The 17,009-nt window shown below is 50.2% G+C and overlaps 11 protein-coding genes across 11 annotated transcripts; 5 read left to right on the top strand and 6 right to left on the bottom strand.

The window, feature by feature from the left end:
* Positions 1–78: 78 nt before the first annotated feature.
* Positions 79–1,308, top strand: N7525_002574 (uncharacterized protein; the record flags this gene model as incomplete). Its single annotated transcript, XM_061212369.1, has 6 exons — positions 79–314; positions 425–465; positions 524–647; positions 695–723; positions 770–974; positions 1,044–1,308. The coding sequence occupies 6 exons, from the start codon at positions 79–81 to the stop codon at positions 1,306–1,308; spliced, it is 900 nt and encodes a 299-aa protein (XP_061069390.1).
* Positions 1,309–2,867: 1,559 nt separating this feature from the next.
* Positions 2,868–3,527, bottom strand: N7525_002573 (uncharacterized protein; the record flags this gene model as incomplete). The annotated part of the gene is made up of 2 exons (XM_002559822.2): positions 2,868–3,318; positions 3,430–3,527. 2 exons carry the CDS (start codon positions 3,525–3,527, stop codon positions 2,868–2,870), a joined length of 549 nt encoding a protein of 182 aa, XP_002559868.2.
* A 108-nt stretch (positions 3,528–3,635) lies between these two features.
* On the bottom strand, positions 3,636–3,877 carry N7525_002572 (uncharacterized protein; the record flags this gene model as incomplete). Its single annotated transcript, XM_061212368.1, is given in 2 exon segments — positions 3,636–3,839; positions 3,857–3,877. 2 exon segments carry the CDS (start codon positions 3,875–3,877, stop codon positions 3,636–3,638), a joined length of 225 nt encoding a protein of 74 aa, XP_061069389.1.
* A 1,270-nt stretch (positions 3,878–5,147) lies between these two features.
* N7525_002571 (putative MFS monocarboxylate transporter (Mct)) lies at positions 5,148–6,599 on the top strand (the record flags this gene model as incomplete). Its single annotated transcript, XM_002559823.1, has 4 exons — positions 5,148–5,289; positions 5,352–5,476; positions 5,529–6,094; positions 6,152–6,599. The coding sequence occupies 4 exons, from the start codon at positions 5,148–5,150 to the stop codon at positions 6,597–6,599; spliced, it is 1,281 nt and encodes a 426-aa protein (XP_002559869.1).
* A 28-nt stretch (positions 6,600–6,627) lies between these two features.
* Positions 6,628–7,480, bottom strand: N7525_002570 (uncharacterized protein; the record flags this gene model as incomplete). The annotated part of the gene is given in 4 exon segments (XM_061212367.1): positions 6,628–6,726; positions 6,796–7,002; positions 7,033–7,230; positions 7,247–7,480. 4 exon segments carry the CDS (start codon positions 7,478–7,480, stop codon positions 6,628–6,630), a joined length of 738 nt encoding a protein of 245 aa, XP_061069388.1.
* Positions 7,481–7,968: 488 nt separating this feature from the next.
* N7525_002569 (HAD family hydrolase) lies at positions 7,969–8,667 on the top strand (the record flags this gene model as incomplete). The annotated part of the gene is made up of 1 exon (XM_002559825.1): positions 7,969–8,667. One exon carries the CDS (start codon positions 7,969–7,971, stop codon positions 8,665–8,667), a length of 699 nt encoding a protein of 232 aa, XP_002559871.1.
* Positions 8,668–8,797: 130 nt separating this feature from the next.
* N7525_002568 (uncharacterized protein) lies at positions 8,798–10,072 on the bottom strand (the record flags this gene model as incomplete). The annotated part of the gene is made up of 1 exon (XM_002559826.1): positions 8,798–10,072. One exon carries the CDS (start codon positions 10,070–10,072, stop codon positions 8,798–8,800), a length of 1,275 nt encoding a protein of 424 aa, XP_002559872.1.
* A 421-nt stretch (positions 10,073–10,493) lies between these two features.
* On the bottom strand, positions 10,494–11,767 carry N7525_002567 (H(+)-transporting V0 sector ATPase subunit d; the record flags this gene model as incomplete). The annotated part of the gene is made up of 4 exons (XM_002559827.1): positions 10,494–10,577; positions 10,631–11,520; positions 11,593–11,681; positions 11,736–11,767. The coding sequence occupies 4 exons, from the start codon at positions 11,765–11,767 to the stop codon at positions 10,494–10,496; spliced, it is 1,095 nt and encodes a 364-aa protein (XP_002559873.1).
* A 213-nt stretch (positions 11,768–11,980) lies between these two features.
* nop58 (RNA-processing protein NOP58) lies at positions 11,981–13,963 on the top strand (the record flags this gene model as incomplete). The annotated part of the gene is made up of 3 exons (XM_002559828.2): positions 11,981–12,183; positions 12,306–12,466; positions 12,525–13,963. Exons 1-3 carry the CDS (start codon positions 12,059–12,061, stop codon positions 13,961–13,963), a joined length of 1,725 nt encoding a protein of 574 aa, XP_002559874.2. The 5' UTR covers positions 11,981–12,058.
* Positions 13,964–14,414: 451 nt separating this feature from the next.
* On the top strand, positions 14,415–15,308 carry N7525_002565 (uncharacterized protein; the record flags this gene model as incomplete). Its single annotated transcript, XM_002559829.1, has 3 exons — positions 14,415–14,420; positions 14,473–14,616; positions 14,781–15,308. The coding sequence occupies 3 exons, from the start codon at positions 14,415–14,417 to the stop codon at positions 15,306–15,308; spliced, it is 678 nt and encodes a 225-aa protein (XP_002559875.1).
* Positions 15,309–15,744: 436 nt separating this feature from the next.
* Positions 15,745–16,470, bottom strand: N7525_002564 (DUF899 domain-containing protein; the record flags this gene model as incomplete). The annotated part of the gene is made up of 2 exons (XM_002559830.2): positions 15,745–16,395; positions 16,447–16,470. The coding sequence occupies 2 exons, from the start codon at positions 16,468–16,470 to the stop codon at positions 15,745–15,747; spliced, it is 675 nt and encodes a 224-aa protein (XP_002559876.2).
* Positions 16,471–17,009: the final 539 nt, after the last annotated feature.

Raw genomic sequence — 17,009 nt, 5'->3', positions numbered from 1 at the left:
TCCTTGCCACAGTTGGTGACGGTGATCTCGCTTGTGGTGGAGATAATCGAGGTGGTCATTCCAGGAGGCAGGCTGGTGATGGAAGGAGGCATGCCAGACGAACTAGGAACAGGCGGGTTGACCGGCACCGAGGGAGTGGACGAGCTCGAGGTAGGAACCGACACAGAGATCGAGGAAACTGGCACCGACGAGCTGGGCACGACAACAGAGGAGCTAGGCACGACAGACGAGCCAGGAGTGGGAACAGAGACGGAGACCGAAGAGTACGACATCGAAGACGAGCTCGGAATGGGAACAGAGACAGAGATTGACGAGTGAGGCACTGAGACCGAGGAGCTGGGCACGACGGACGAGCTCGGGGTAGGGACCGAAACCGAGACCGACGAGTAGGACATCGACGAGCTGGGAGCTGGCACAGACACAGGGACCGACGAGAAAGGAACGGAGGTCATGGACGAGCTGGGAGTAGGAACCGACACGGAGATAGACGAGTAGGGCACCGACGAGCTCGGGGTAGGGACAGAGACAGAAATCGTCGAAGAGCTAGGAGTCGGGACCGAGAAGGGCACCGAGGACGAGCTGGGAGTAGGCACCGAGACAGGGATCGAAGAAGAGCTAGGAGTCGGGACGGACACAGGAACCGAAGTGTAAGGCACCGACGAGGATCCCGGAGTAGGAACCGACACGGGAACAGACGAGAAAGGCACCGAGGAGCTGCTAGGAGTAGGCACTGACACCGGGATCGATGAAGAGCTCGGAGTGTGAACAGAGACTGGGACCGACGATGGCACCGAAGTAGAAGCAGGAGTCGGGACCGACACTGGAATAGAGGAAGAACTCTGGGTCGGGACCGAGACAAGAATCGACGAAGAGCCCGGGGTAGGAATTGACACAGGAACCGAGCTCATGGACGAGCTTGACATCGGCACAGAGATCGGCGAAGAGACAGACACCGAAGACATGTGCGAGCCGGGGTAGAAGCTGGAGCTCGACACAGGCACGGAGACAGGCACCGAGGACGGCGAGACCGAAGGCGTGGGCAGAGAAGACGACGGCGCCGAGAAAGTCGGCACAGACGAGGACGCCGACGGTATGGGAATGCTGGAGGGCACCGAAGGCATCGAGGTGCTGGATGAAGGAGCCGGGACCACGGAAGAGGCTGACGGCACCGACGAAGGCGTCGACCAGCTAAGGGTCGAAGACGGCTCAGGGATGTACGACGATGACACGGGAACAGAAGGCATGGAAGACCAGCTGCTCGGGGCCACCGAGGCAGAGGAAGAGGCAGGCCTCCACTGGAGATTATGAGCAGGTCATCACCAAGTATTGAAGAATGGGATATATAGACATACTGCGCTGCTAACCTGAGCAGCCGTCAGGAACGAGGCGACGGCGATAGAAGTGGACTTCATATTGACAGCACGCCGTGAAGAAACAGAAACCGATACAAGAGAATGAAAGACAAGAGGGTCTCTGGCGACGCTGAGTGGTGATTGGGCTCAGAAGCGAATGGACTCTGACTGCAACCAGGCAAGAGAATGAATGGGTGTCGATTGCAGACAAATAAGGAAGACAGCAGCCTCAAAAGAACGACAGACCGCAATCACGACGGAGAGATAACGTCGAGCGAGCGGAAAGGAAGAGGTAGGAAGAGAAAGTGTTTCTAAAAGGAACCCTGAGGTGAGGGTTTAAAGCCAGCCGTGAACACCCATTCTCTCAGTCGAAAGTCAATCATGGGAAAGGCAATGTGGGGGCTCAACTGATGGCATCCGGCCCATCTGGGAGCCGGCGGAAATTGAAGAATCCACCAAGATGCACGACAGCTGCGAGACTCGGTGGGCGTCCACGTTCACTGAGCCAGTGAGGTCCCGCGATGATGGGGCCTGTTCTCAGGAACCACTTAGGGGACCACTTAGGGTTCGTTCAGGGTTCGTTCAGGGTTCAACATAGTAGACACGGCTAAAACCTTATCGCACCTCGCGATGGCTGCTATGGTTGATATTGAAGAATTGATTGACATAGACGACGTATATGCCAGCTGCAAAGAGCCAAGGTGTTCTGCAATCGACAGTGTACTTCATTATTGAGCGGGATTGTAGAAGACAGGCTGAAGCGCCACAGCCGGAGAGCAGTTGCAATGACAGAACGTGGGAAACAGAGTTTGGAGGTCACTGAGCTAAAAGAGATTACAACAGTTGTAGATTCAGGAAGAGGGCACAGCAGCCTTGCAGTGATTGGTTTTTTGCCCCCCACTTTATCTGGACTTTGATTGCGATCGGTGCTCGATAAGCTGGTCGGCGTCAGTGCGGGCTTGTCCGGGCTCCGACTCTTCCACCTCACTATGGAAGGCGAAGGCGTTTGGAAATCAGATTCGTTCACAAGAGTCTGCCGATTTGCATGAACTGAGGCACAAATATCCATCGACTCCGGTCAATGTCGATTCTCCTCACGTACACCTTTGGTCGTCGATAACCATCAGTACAGTCTAGAAAGGTGTGGTTAATTAAGCTTTTGGGCGCTCATGTATTCAATCTCTTGTTTTCGCCGGACTCTTTTCAAGAACGTGGGCCTGAGCCACACTTCCAGTCGATCGCTGCTTGAACAGGTAAGTTCATTTGCATGGTGAATTTTCTCATTTCAAGATATAACCATCTCCGACAGCCAGCAAGCAATTTGACTCTCTCAAACGCGGACAGTCTGTCGAGTTCATCCCTAGAGTCCCCAGCAGGACACCCTCTCGTGAACACCCGCTGTTCGATCTCGCTAGCCGTCAGTTCGTAAGCTTTGTTCTGCACTAGGGTCGCCAACTCCACAGCGCATATGGGATTGGGATTCTTCACCCTCAGCATTTTACCCGTGGTCAGATGTTACAGCTCACATCTTCCCATGAGATAATCTGCAACGTATTCGGCCAAAGTATCGGTGAGGGATAGATAAGTATGCACCCTCTCCGCCCTCTGCACCGCCTCTATCTCAGATGTGAAGAGAACGGTGAGAAGCTTGCTGAAGAGAACCCCGTCCGAATACCGAGGTGTAGGGTCTGCTGTGTGCATTTTCGAGCTGCGGATCAAGGCTGTCAGCTCGGATGGGAGTTTAATGAGATGGGTGAAGTATTTCGAGCCGTATAGATCGGGGCACACCGAGGCGGCGGATAGATGGGCGAAATCGTGCAGATCCCAAATAGCAGACCGGTTGTCTAGCATACGGACACTATCTTCCTTGAAATCCTCTGCTCGGACTGCAATGTGGCCTACGCCAATTGCTGATATGGCCGTTGGAGGAATGAGTCTTGTTTGGTAGTCCACGGTGAAGGTTGAACTGTTGACCAGTCGATGAACGCCATAATTGATAGCGCGAATGGCGTTGTCGTTGTAGGGGAGAAAGATGTTGATATGTGCGAAAAGTTGTTGGTTAGATTCTACCGCTTACAGGAATTCTTCGCGACACTCCCAGCGAGCGGCTAGATATACAACCCCATATTTGGGGACTGAGATTGCTGCTTTCCAAAGCAGTTCGTGTTGAATCATCGAGGGGAGGAGTAGATAATTGTCTGTTCTTTCCAGAAGGAGTTTGCATCCTTCCAGGATATTCTGAAGGAGGACACGTTTGATGGCTTCCACATGGAATCGGATTGCCTACCCATCCCGGAAATAGGGGTACGCAGAAACCTGGCCATCCAACCACCATGTTGAGGGATCATAGGCAGGAGGCAAATTTTCGAATGGGCGCAGGGGTGTCTCCAAGGTACAGTAGGGTGGTGGCTCCCTGTTTTGGGGCTCCTGCCCATCTGCATCGTTGCGAATCGATCCAGCCGGTTGGCCCACGGGCTTGAGGTATCTCTGTAGCAACTTTGCACAATCTGGGCAATTGGATACATTGTGCAGCGACGTTGGAAGCCGATGAAGCTAGGAATTACTGGGTTTCCTTCGATATTCGTTGCTTGTACTTTTATAAGCATTAGATTTGGGGCCAAAATTAGAATACCCTCATCTTGCTTCAGACCTAAAATCTCACGCGAGATTTAGCCTGCGAGGATGGTTTCAGATGCATGGACATATGACTTCGAGGTTGTAGTAGCATCCTTCACATGTTGTCCTGCACCTAGGTATTATCATGCCTGTAACATTGAACTGATAGGGCAGAATTAGTCGAGGCCACTCTTTATTCGGTGTAGATCCTCTGTTTCCTTTTCGTGGAGTAATATGCTACTATTGGAATTATTAACAATATGGGGGTTCACGAGTGAAACGAGCCACTTTTGCAGCCAGTGGATTCTTGGTTATCATAGAAATCCCTTTTCTCGAGTATCACATAGCCGATAGAGAGTCCCATATTGATTCTTAAAGAATTCCTTTACGAGGGAGATGTGATAACAACCTGTTGCGAATATATTGGTTCTACAGCAGGCAGCCTGTTTAGGAGGCAACCATCCGCCTATGCAACTGAGTATGTATCCTCTGATAACTATTTATAAGGTCTGTTAGGTAAAACGGGAGATCGTCAGTCTTATCATTTAAGCCTCTTAGCTTATACCTATATCGTATAGATTAAAACGGCTGGACCCTGGCAACTCTGAATGTCTTCCTTGCCTAATTTGGACTAGGTCGGCTCGCGATGTAACCCCAGTGCTGTGCTTTTTCCTTTTACGTTGATCAACTGAAATATCACTTCCCCCATGTATAGATATATGTATATATAGCTTATTTTGTTGCCATCAGGAATACGCGTAATACTCAAGGAGTACTCGTGGACGTATGTATAGTACAAGCCTGGCCACATTGACAATCGCTGAATCCTGGCGATTTTAGTACGATGCAAATTTATGGAGTAATTAATTTCAGCCTTGGCCTTATCCAAGCTTGGAAAGAAGTCTTGCGTACTCCGTACTCTTCTTCTTTTCTCGCCCTTGCTTCTCAGTGGATTTGTCGCATTATTTATTGTTATAGTAATGCTGAAAATAGGCGAAAAATAGGGAAAACTCATTGACATTTTTGTCTCATCACTTTGTCGTTTTGGGTTGTTATCATGGTCACATGTCACAGCCCTAAAGGGGTCCCCGACAAGTAGGGAAATTTTAGCTTCGAGACCGTTTTCCCCAAATTCCTTCTATTATTCCTTTGCTTCTTTCTACCCCAGACGTTCTAGACATGGCAACGGAATCGAAAACCACCGTGGCTGTCTCTGGAAGTGATGAGGAACCAGTCGGACGGTTGGATCAAGGACTTCGTGCGTGGACGGTAGTCATTGGAGCATGGTGCTGTTTATTTTGTGCTTTTGGCTGGGTGAATGGTAAGATCCCTGTCTCTCACATTTCTCATGCCGACCGATACCCTGACACGCTTTACCACCAGCCATTGGCATTTTTCAAGAGTACTACCAGAACAATCAATTGCATTCTTATTCAGCGTCCAGCATCTCCTGGATCTTATCTTTGGAGCCATTCGTACTCTTTGCGGCTGGAATCGTCATTGGAAGGGTAGGTCTAGCCCATACAAGCCTAAGCGGTGCCTATGTTAATCTTGTCTCAGGTATTCGATAATTATGGCCCCAAGTGGCTCCTTCTTATCGGGACATGTCTTCACATCTTCGGTATCATGATGACCTCCATCTCGACGGAGTACTATCAATTTTTGCTAGCCCAGGGAATCTGCAGTCCTCTCGGTGCAAGCTTTGTCTTTTCGTCCGCACTCTCCTGTACCGCAACATGGTTCGAGAAACGACGTGCTTTGGCCTTTGGGATCGTTTCCAGCGGCTCATCACTGGGCGGAGTTGTATTCCCAACCATGTTGTCTCGGCTCTTTCCTAGTATCGGGTTCGGATGGACGCTGCGTATCTCTGGATTTATCGTCCTCGCGCTCCTAGTACTTGCCAACTTGACTGTCCGATCGAGAATAAAAAATGTTCCGCGGCCAGTGAAGCTGAGTGATTATACGAGTCCGTTCTCGGAGATACCCTTTGTCTTGCTTATGCTGGCTTCCTGCTGTGGATTCTTCGCCATGCTTGTGCCAATCAGTTATGTCGTTGTGGAGGCCCAGGAGGACGGAGTCAACCGTGAGCTAGCTGGGTATTTGTTGACTATACTCAATGCCGCCAGGTGAGTACGCCTATCGGTGATTGATGAGACGGTGTGGTTGGCTAACCTATTCTGCAGTCTCCCTGGTCGAATCCTACCGGGCTATGTAGGGGACAAACTGGGCCGATTCAACGTCATGATTGCCATGTGCTCTTTGTCCGCCATCGTTATCCTAGCACTCTGGCTTCCAGGTACCCTTCTCTCCCCAGGCAGTGCGGCCATCTATATTGTCTTCAGCATGCTCTATGGGTTTGCATCGGGTGCATTTGTGGGCATGGTACCCGCCCTGCTGGGCCAGATCTCGCCCGATGTCACTAAGATCGGTGTTCGTCAAGGCGTCTTATTTACTTGCATCAGTATTGCATCGCTCACGGGAAGTCCCATTGCTGGAGCAATCTTGAGCCGACAAAACGGGACCTACTGGGGATTACAGGTCTTTTCAGGTGCAATGATGGTAGCAAGTGTATTCTTCTTCATTGCGGCGAGAGCGGTACTTGCAGGACGGTCTATCTCAAAAAAGGTCTAGATACAGACGAGAATAAAATAGAGATCCTTTATACATAGCTATCACAGAGCTGAGCCGCGACAACATCCAAGCTGGTCGAGCCTTTAGGGTGGTGAGTGGCCCAACGGATGGAGACTTTGTTATAGGCCTTCAACATCCAATCAGCAAGGCAATTCAAACATAAAGGGATTCAAAGCGACATACATTAGAAACTCACCCAAGCCTCTTTAAACCCGGGGAAGTGAATCTCCCGTTCAATCGCCAATCCATCCTCCGTCAATTTCCACAATCCCCCATTGTCAACCAGTAAGCTCTGCACCCCCGAAAAAACACTCCGCACATCCTCTCCCTCCGCAACAACAGGCTCCTTCGTCTTGCCCTCTCCCCATTCGTATACGGAATTAGATACCCCCTCTCCTCGCACCTCTCAGCCCGTCTCCCAACAACAACATACTCCAACACCGGACAACGAGCCATTCACAAAGCTTGACAACTGTATCCCAGTAGCAATGATCGTATCGAGGATGACAATTTTCCCATCATCAGACGCCGGCGGGAACGGTCGTCGGCCTAGCCAGTCCACAACCACATCCTGTGTGCCCTTTGTCTTGTTGCAGCGAGCTAGAATGCATGAAGTAGCAGGGAGGAGAGGCTGCGCGGCTACGAACATGGGTTAAGGCTCCGCGGAGGGTGGGGATCATTGTTGTCGGGGGCTGGAGGGTTTGGTCGTGGGATTTGGCGGCGGAAATGATCTCGTGGGTTAAGGTGTGGATTGTGTCTTGCATGATCTTGGGTGTGGAGGAGGGAGAGCAGAAGGTTGTCATTAGATTGGTGAGTTTTGGGGTTTGGGGGAGTTCAATGATGGGAGCTGGGATAGCCATCTTCCCTTCTTCTTTCTGCATGTTCAAAAATGAGGGATTAGAAGTGTATGAGGTGTTGGAGTGTAGATGATTGGGATTTATAGGTACTTGGCTTTATGTGGTGCGGATCTCATGCATTTTACAATTAGGATATGTACAGTTGTAGTGACTGGACTATGTGGTATTTGGTACTACTTCTACTAGTATAACTAGGGCTTACTCACGTAGTGAGAAGTCATTAACATTAGTAGTAGTAGTAGTAGTAGTAGTATTGTTATCATCAACCGCAGGCAGTTCGTCCGTACACTATCCCAATGTAACATCGCAGCTGCATGAGCCACGTAACTATGTACGCTACTGTAAGATCCCTGAAAGGATTCGAATTTTATTTCCCAGGGATTAATATTTAATATTATATATTTCTTTCTCGAAGGATTCACGGGTTAATTGTGGCAGTACCCTACTCATTCCCTATTTCACTTTCATACTACCAACTACCCAGCTTCAAACCGTTGAATACAAACCTCACAATGATAGCCCTCGCAATCTTCGACTTCGACGGTACTCTCTTTGATACACATGAATCCATCTCCCAAACCATAAGACTCACCTTCGAGACCCTCCTCCCCACCCACACCCCTCCCCAACCCAAAATCCACCGTCTCATCGCCAGCGGAGCCGGCCTAGCAGACACATTCAAAGCCCTACATCCTTCCCCCGCTGAATTCACTCCGACCGCCGAGAACGAGTGGATTGAAAAATACCGCGCTCTCTATGCCACCCATGGCCAACTACTCATCAAAGCCTTCCCCGGCGCCAAGGATCTCCTCACCGAACTAAACGCCCACAAGATCCCCATCGCGATTGTGAGTAATAAGGGTGTAGCTGCAGTGAAAACGGCCTTGGAGCGGAATGGTATGGATGGCTGCGTGCCTGAAGATTTGATCATCGGTGATAAGACACCCGGGGCGAAGCGAAAGCCGGATCCTGCTAGCTTTGTGGATGTTCTGATTCCTGTTCTGAGAGAGAAGTATGGAATGGACGAGATTGATTCGGGGAGTGTGTTGGTGGTGGGTGATACGGTGGCGGATGTTCAGTTCGCAAGGAATATCAAGAGTAGGGTCTGCTGGTGTCGGTATGGGTACGGAGATCAGAAGGCTTGTGAGGAATTGAACCCGGATTATGTGGTGGATTCTCTGGGGGAGGTTGTGGGGATTGTGAGGACCTAAGCTCGTCACTGGAGAGACATACTGCATTGGAACTACAAACAGATGTGCATAAATCTAGAGACAGTTCGTCACTTGACTTATTCTATCACTATATGAATACGGAGCATATGGAGACTCTTCGATCATGGGTTCAGCACACATTTAACCTAACAGTGCGGATGCTAGTCTTATCCTTAGAGCTTTTCATGGCGGTAGCAACCTCCCGGTTCAAATTTTGTGCAAAGATTTCTTCGTCTCTCATAGAAACAAAAGAGGCATTGTGAGGGTCCTTCTGGGCCGCCTTCCATAAGTCCTCCATCGACCATTCGTCCGCGTGCCAGCGCCGGGCAACGTAGAAGTGATTGAGAAGTTGTTGAAGACGAACGCGAAGATAGCCTTGATACCCACTCGAGGTAGAGTCCCCGCTTTCTAAGTCGTAGTCCGGGTCAACAGCCCAGATCCATGCATCGTCTGGTCCGCGAGAATCCAAGACTGACGCCGCAGCGCCGTGATCCAGATATAAGAGAACGTTCCGAAGAAGACCTTCGGTAATTCCCTCCGGAATAGCATCAATCTTGCCTTCAGCCATATCCATAAATAGAAACGGTGCTTGCTTCTTAGGAGGCTGAGATCGGAGATGGTTGAACTGCTTTCGCAGTTGATTCAACGTTGATAAGAAAGACTCACCACTATCAATTCCAGAAGGCAAATCAAGGCCCCCAAGGTACCACCTGGATCCGATCTTTGTTCCAGAACCAATAGCGAGGTGCGCCCAATGGAACAAGTTAGATTGTTTTCGTTCATATGACTCCTGGCGTTCAGGGTCCTCGAGCTTCCACTGAGGGCTCTGGAAGATTGCATAGCCCCATGGCTTTTTGCCTTCATCTTCCTGCCATAGCTGGCGCAGCCAGGGGTGGCCGTGTTCGAGAATCTGCGCCAGGTCTGCTCTATCCTCCGCTTCTCTTATTTCATCTTCTCGTCGGGAAACCTCCGCCTCTGCGGTTTTGAATGCATCCGCTTCGAATTCCGCGTAGAAAGAACTTCGGAATGTCTCGAGTCGCTCGAGTGTTTCGGAGTGGTGTTCATCAGAAACTAGCGTTACATTGTCGAAACAATCGAAACGGATATCTTCTTCCGGAAAGCTAATTCGTCCCCAATAGCGGCTATGAAGTAATTCCACCTCAGACGAGGTAAGGTCTCTAGGTGATTGAGCAGCTTTCTTTAAAAGCTCTTCTTTACTAAGAGCTGTTGCAGCGGTAACGTTTGCCTCTTGAGTTGAGAAGTCAGGAAAGTCGAGAAACCGAACACGGTCCTCTGCACTAATGGCAGACGGGTTGCTTTCGAATTCATGAAAAGTCGCGAGCAGCCTAGCAGGGTCATCGAGGTTAAGTATGACGCGGATGAAAGATAGGAATAGGTGCTCCATGGTTGGAAAGACAGGAAGTACAGCTAAGAAGTGGGGAGAGTACCCGTGGACGCTGTAAGTGGACACAATTGGCCACTCCCCAGACCTCGAGAGCCGCTAGGGCTGTGACCTATAAAAGCAGCTCAAATCGAAAGCCCCTATACTAACTATATATTTGTATTTTGTCCTTCTATGCCACAAAGATAAGGTCAAGCACATGCAAACGCCTCATACGGAAGGGGAAAAAGGAACATAGCCGAAACCAAAAATCACCGGATTGTTCCGATCAAGGAAAAAGGAAAAGAGGTCGATGCGCTCACGTTAAAGAACAAACTGGGTACTCGATACAACGAAAAGCGGCTGGCAACCAAAGAAAAACACCAGCCAGGGAGATAGGTACAAAGATGGGAAACAGAAAAATCATAGAGGGCCCAAGTCGAGTTTAGAAAACGGAGATGAAGTTTCCGATTCTCTCCTTCTGGTTCTGAGCAATGCATTCCGAGATCCAGGTAACGTTTCGGATTTCCTAGGCGATATTAGCTTCTTGAAAATTAGTGAGATTGGTTCTGAGAGGCTTACCTGCTCCTTCAGCTTCATCCAGGCGTACACCACAGCCGGGGTGAATTGACGGGTGAAGACCAGCTTTGACAGGTCCATCTCCTTCTGATAGAACATATCCTCTAAACTCTTTCCGTCCGCGGGACCCCCACCCATACCACCGAGACCGCTGCTGCCTTGGCTCAGACCCACAGCATCGAAGAATGCCTTGTAATCGGCCACAGCGCTTACAGCCAAGGCTACACCCTCGACATCCTCTGCGCGTGAAAGCATGAGACTGCCCTCTGGGTAGAGCTTGCCGAACTCCGGGTACAATTTCCTCCGTTCGAGCTTGGTCAGCTCGGTGCCGAAAGAGTTGAGTGTAATATTGATAGAGCGGCGGTCCGCCTCGAACTGCAGAACCTCCGCCATTACGTCCTGCGTTGGTGTCCCGCTGAAGTCTGGGTGGGTGTTGATGAAGTTGTAGAAGTCCTCCAAGTAGTTCTTGTAGAGAGTGTTTCGAACGATCTCGATGTTCAGCTCGTCCAGGTCCTGGTGGCTCAGGCTACCCTTGAAGTAGGCGGCCAGCGGTGTCTCGATCAGTACCGAGTTGTACAATTCCTCGATATTTGTCGCGACGCACAGCACAGGAAGTGTCTCGAACCATCCCAGTGGGTGGCATCGCTCCAAAAGTTCGCGGGTGTCTCGTTCATGCAGAGTGCCTGTGATCAACAGGGCAATGTTGTCGATCATGTATCCGTATGTCATATATTCAAGGAACTTGGCAGATGAGCCCGTCGCTTGTGCGAACAGGTACTTGAACTCAGCCACCAGTTTATCGGTCATCCGGCTCGCCAGATCGGAGGTGGAGGGGTTGGGGGGAAGAGAGGCAAGGAAATCGCCATATGAAGGGGCAAGCTGGAGCTTGACATCTATTAGATCGTTAGTATCAATATGTAGCAGTAGAACCTACAACAGAGTCAGTGGAAATCGATAGAGCGTACCATCAATAGTCTCGCATTGAGTGAGGTTGGAGTAGTTCTGGCCGCTCAATAGGCTGTTCCGATAGCCGCGAACAATGCCCTCGACATATCTAAGAGAGTCAGCAACGGGCTATTCGGACCAAGCAAAGACATAGACCACTTACCCGCCGTTAACATTAAAGAATAGGCCCTCCATGGTGAATGTGGAGAAGATGATTGGAGAGATACAGCTGTAGCTCCATCCGTCCTGAACACGCATGGAGCTTAGTCATGCACCTAGCCACAGGCCCAAGCCACTCGTGGCACCCGCTTTTCAACTTTTTTTTCTTCCGTGCAAATTTAGATTCAATTTCTCCAACGACACCGGTGGCCGACACGCCCTACGCTAATTTTTTTTCCGCCATTTCTTCAGTTCGGCTTATCGTTCGTTTTGATTAGTTTCTTCTTTTCTGTTAATTTTCGATCCTAAACGCCGTGGCCGCGCACCATGACGCTTTTCATCCTTACTGAGACCAGCGCGGGCTATGCCCTGCTGAAGGCCAAGGACAAGAAGCTCCTCAAGCGTGATGATATCGCCGAGGAGGCCTCGACTGCGGAGGGTGTCTCCAACCTGTACGTCAATCGTGTTTTCCAATTCTGCCAAGTGAAAAAAAAATTGAGTGGGAATAGACCGACTCAATGAATGGGCGCAAAATTTTTGTTATCGGCAACAATGTCACTAACAGAACCTCTAGTCTCAAGTTGAAGAGCTTCCAGAAGTTCGACAGCGCTGCCTCAGCTCTGGAGGAGGCTGCCTCCGTTATGGAGGGCAAGGTCACCCCCCGTCTGGCCTCGCTTCTTGACGGAATCAAGGATGAGAAGAAGGTGTCCCTCGCTGTTGCCGATACCAAGCTCGGTATGTCAATCTAGCAAAATATATTCCCGCAGTTTATGCTGACTGTAATTGTGAATAGGAAACTCTATCAGCAAGCTTCCTGGGCTTGACATCCAACTGATTGCTGACTCCACTACCAACGACATCTTCCGTGCCATCCGTGAGCACCTCACCACCCTCATTCCCGGTCTTGCCCCCAGTGACATGTCCACCATGTCCCTCGGTCTGTCCCACTCTCTCGCCCGTCACAAGCTTAAGTTCTCCCCCGACAAGATCGACACTATGATCGTCCAGGCTATTGGTCTTCTCGATGATCTTGACAAGGAGCTGAACACCTACGCTATGCGTGTCAAGGAATGGTACGGATGGCACTTCCCCGAGCTGGCCAAGATCCTGAATGACAACATTGCCTACGCCAAGCTCGTCCTGAAGATGGGTATGCGCTCCAACTGGGAGTCCGCTGATCTTGCTGAGATTCTTCCCGAGGAGATCGAGGGTGCCGTCAAGGCTGCTGCCGACCGCTCCATGGGTACCGAGATCAGCCCGGAGGATCTGGAGAACATCCAGGCTCTCGCTGAGCAGGTCGTTGGTTTCTACGAGTACCGCTCCCAGCTTGCCAGCTACCTCACTTCCCGCATGAACGCCATTGCACCCAACCTGACTGCCCTTGTCGGTGATCTCGTTGGTGCCCGTCTTATTGCCCACGCTGGCTCCCTTACCAGCTTGTCCAAGAGCCCCGCCAGTACCATCCAGATTCTGGGTGCCGAGAAGGCCCTTTTCCGTGCCCTCAAGACTAAGCACGACACTCCCAAGTACGGTCTGATCTACCACGCTTCTTTGATCGGCCAGGCCACCGGCCGCAACAAGGGCAAGATGGCCCGTATCCTCGCCGCCAAGGCCTCTCTGGGTATCCGTGTCGATTCCCTCGCCGAGTGGGGTGACGATGTCACCGAGGAGGACAAGGCTGCTCTCGGTACCGAGGCCCGCTTCAACCTTGAGCGCAAGCTTGCTGGTATGGAGGGCAAGCCCATTAAGCCCCGTGGTGTGGCCATTGCCCCCAACGGTGTTCAGGCCGAAAAGTTCGACTTGAAGGAAGCCCGCAAGTACAACCCTGATGCCGATGCCCTGGCCTCCGAGGAGCCTGCCACTGCTCAGAAGTCCAAGAAGGAGAAGAAGAAGCTTGTCGAGGAGGTCGAGGATGAGGAGATGGCTGATGCCGACTCTGATGAGGCTGAGGATTCTGAGTCCGAGGATGAAGCTCCCAAGAAGAAGTCTAAGAAGAGCGACATTGAGGAATTGGCTGCTAAGGCTGGTCTCAGCGTTAAGCGATACGAGCGGAAGCTCGAGCGTGGCGAGATAACTTTCGACAAAGACGGCAACCCCACTTCAATTAGCAAGAAGGACTTGAAGAAGTCCAAGAAGGAAGCCAAGAAGGCCAGCAAGGACGATGGCAAGAAGCGCAAGCGTTCCGAAGACGACGATGAGAAGAAGAAGAAGAAGAAGTCCAAGGGAGAGTAAGCGTATGTTTTCAAAAGTTTGTGCAATGTGACCGGATGGCTTTCCTGGGATCTGTATGATATCACACTTTTTTTTTTATTTCTGTTCTTTTTTTTGTTGCAATCTTCCTGTTGCTCGCATGTTTGGGGCATTTCGAGGTTGATCTACCGGTCTTTCACTGGCGCAGAGGGTGCTCGTTAGGAACAAGGCAGTACAGTTTTAGCTGGAATAATCTGTTCATACTTCAGTACTGGATTGTAAAGCAGTAGGTCTATAAATCCACACGAGTCATAGTCGAGTAACTCTGTTCAGTCTCATTTCCGTTGCTTCGCCTCTATATACTGTGCTTTGACCTAGATATGCAGGTAGATAAAGACACCGCCCAGATTCTGCCGGCAGTTCAAACAATTTTCCTTTCTTCGGTCCAGTCACCTACTTGCTCCAGTCTATCTTACCACAAGCAACACACAAAATGAGGGTAAGATATATTCTAATCGAAGCTGAAAACTGCAGCTAACAGAATTATCCAGATCATTGACCCTCAAACCGCCGTCCTGACCAATGTCGAGGTCCTGGCCTATCTGACCTCCAATCCACCCCGCCGACCACCGCCAAGTTCGGGGAACTGGGCACCAAGCCCAGATCTCAGAGACCATAATACAGTGGTTAAAGAGGTGAGAACCCCTATCCTGCCCTTGCCATCTATCGTCGGGGTATTGTGGCCCAGCAACTACACCACAGACCCCAGCTTGAAGCGGAGTCAACCAGACCCCAAGCCCCAAAACCAGACACCAAGAAACCAACGATAGAAGAAGAAGTAACTGACTAGCTCTCCCAGATTCACAACTATGCAAGCCGTCTCTCCCCCCATCTCCTACGATACCCCCGCTATACAGCCCGCCCTTCATCCTCCCAGTCGAAATCACAATCGCAAGCCGCAATGACCGGCACACTGCAAACCTCAAATTCAGAAAATACGGAGGCAGATGTTAATTCCCTGCCGCCGGCTTACCCATCCACAGAAACAACACCCATGGACAATGCCCTCCGCGACCTAGTAGTCCGCCTACAGCCGTACGGACTGACTAAAGCTGAGGTCGTTATGATCCTGAATCTCGGGGTGGGAGTGACTGGTAATACAGCTGCTGAGGGAGCTGGGGAGGCAGGTGCCAATGGAGGAGAGGCAATGGAAGTGGATGAGGAAGCGGGGGGCGAGGAGGGTGAGGAGGACGATTACACGGCTGTGGTCTTGATGGATAGTGTTATTGAAGAGCGGGAGCTCAGACTGTCTGATGACGATGTTAAGGCTATTTTGGCAATCATTAAGGAAACCCTTACGGCGGATTATGAGAACGTGAAAGGGTGAGATGTTGGAAAGTTGTTTTATCATACATGTTCGATATCAAGAATCAAGAAGGAAATTAGTACGTTTCTTCAAACCTCCAGGGCAGATTCGCAATGGGAAAGGCCAGATCGCCTTGGAGTTCTCTCATCCGCCAGTTTCTGAATGTAGATGTCCTGCAATTGTTTGGTTTCGTCACAACCGTCGATTGGACAAGAGACGTCATGGAATTCTGGTGATCTTGCGACGGATTGCTTCCTCATCAACTCGGCGCCCTCTTCGGTGGTATCTGTGCTACACATTGGATAGGCGAGTTCGCGTGTAAGCATGCGAATTCAATCTTCTGCCACAACTGGACATACCGGCTCGACCAAGCTGCCGTAGCTGCATGTCGCTGACCAATAAGAATGCTCCTGGAGTATATTCGCCAACTGTGTTGTTTATTGCACATACGATCATCTTAGTATTCATCATGAAGCCTAAAGTTACCCACGCCATTCCCAACCTCCTGCCGACCCATCGGCGTCATATCCAATAGATGATATGTCGACAAGATACTTTCCATCCCCCGGGATGTAGTATCATAGGTATGAAACACGCAATCACCATGTCTTCTGAAAACACTCAGACCAAAATACCCATTCCCAGGCTTCCAAGTAATAATCTCGCCCCTGTCTTCAGCTTCCTGCCACGTCTGATGAGTTTTGGCAGAGCTGTAAAAAGGGAACTTCCATCCCATCTGCCCTTTGAACGCAGTGATCTCGGCTACCGGCGCAGTCGCGACAGCCACAAACGAGGTGTCACGGCTCCGTAGATGACCGAGATCAGGAATATGATCCATGCAAAAGGAACATCCCACACACCCGCGATGTTCACCGGGCCCGAGCATGAAGTGGTAAATTATCAGTTGCTTGCGGTTGTCAAAGAGGTCTGTCAGACTCTTTTCTCCATCCGGGGTATCGAATTTGAATTGATCAGGGTTGGAGACTTTGACCATAGGAAGTTCCCGACGCGAGGCAGCTAGGCTTTGCAGTAACTGTGTTGCTTCCTTTTCTTGGTGGAGGAGATCAGTTCGAGCTTGTTGATACTCCTCTGCACTGACAATTTTTTTCTTTTTTGATGTTAGTATAGAGAAACGAATGGATTATTCAATGAAATTTACCTCCTTCTCGTTAGAATCCATCATCTTGGTCATGATCTTGATCAAGTTTGAGGGTTGACATCAGGTAACCTTCCAATCTTGGAAGGGTAGAAGGTTGTTACTCAGCTCAGCCGCAGGTCCACCCAAGCACTCCGGGGTTGACCTTCCTAGAACACAGTTTTCCTATTCATCCACAATCAATCGAGAATACCCTTGGTTTAGCTATTTCCCTAGAATTAATTACAAAAAGGAACTAACACGAACTAGCACTAGTTAACTAAGAGATGGAGATTCCTTAGCTGGACGACTAAATCAACATCGCTTTTCACTCTAACCACATACGGCTTAGAGCCTTGGAGCCAAGTCCATATACGCTTCCACGTATTTCCAACTTCCCCTGTATATACATGCACTTGCGAAATTAAATCCATCTTCCTGTAATGGCGCTGGCCCAACTACCTACTGAGATCCTGTGGTCGAGGGTCAAAGGCAAAAAAAAAAAAAAAAAAAAAAAATTCCCCGCCGATAGATGCGGTCCGGAGAAAGCCCAGGGCGGTCAAATCCCCACCCAATTACTGCCAGGC

The sequence above is a fragment of the Penicillium rubens genome (genome assembly GCF_028828025.1).
Source record: "Penicillium rubens strain IBT 27055 chromosome Unknown utg000002l_segment0_segment0, whole genome shotgun sequence".
Taxonomy (NCBI): Eukaryota; Fungi; Ascomycota; class Eurotiomycetes; order Eurotiales; family Aspergillaceae; genus Penicillium; species Penicillium rubens.
The sequence above is the reverse complement of the archived record's forward strand: the minus strand, read 5'-3'. Positions and strand labels throughout refer to the sequence as shown.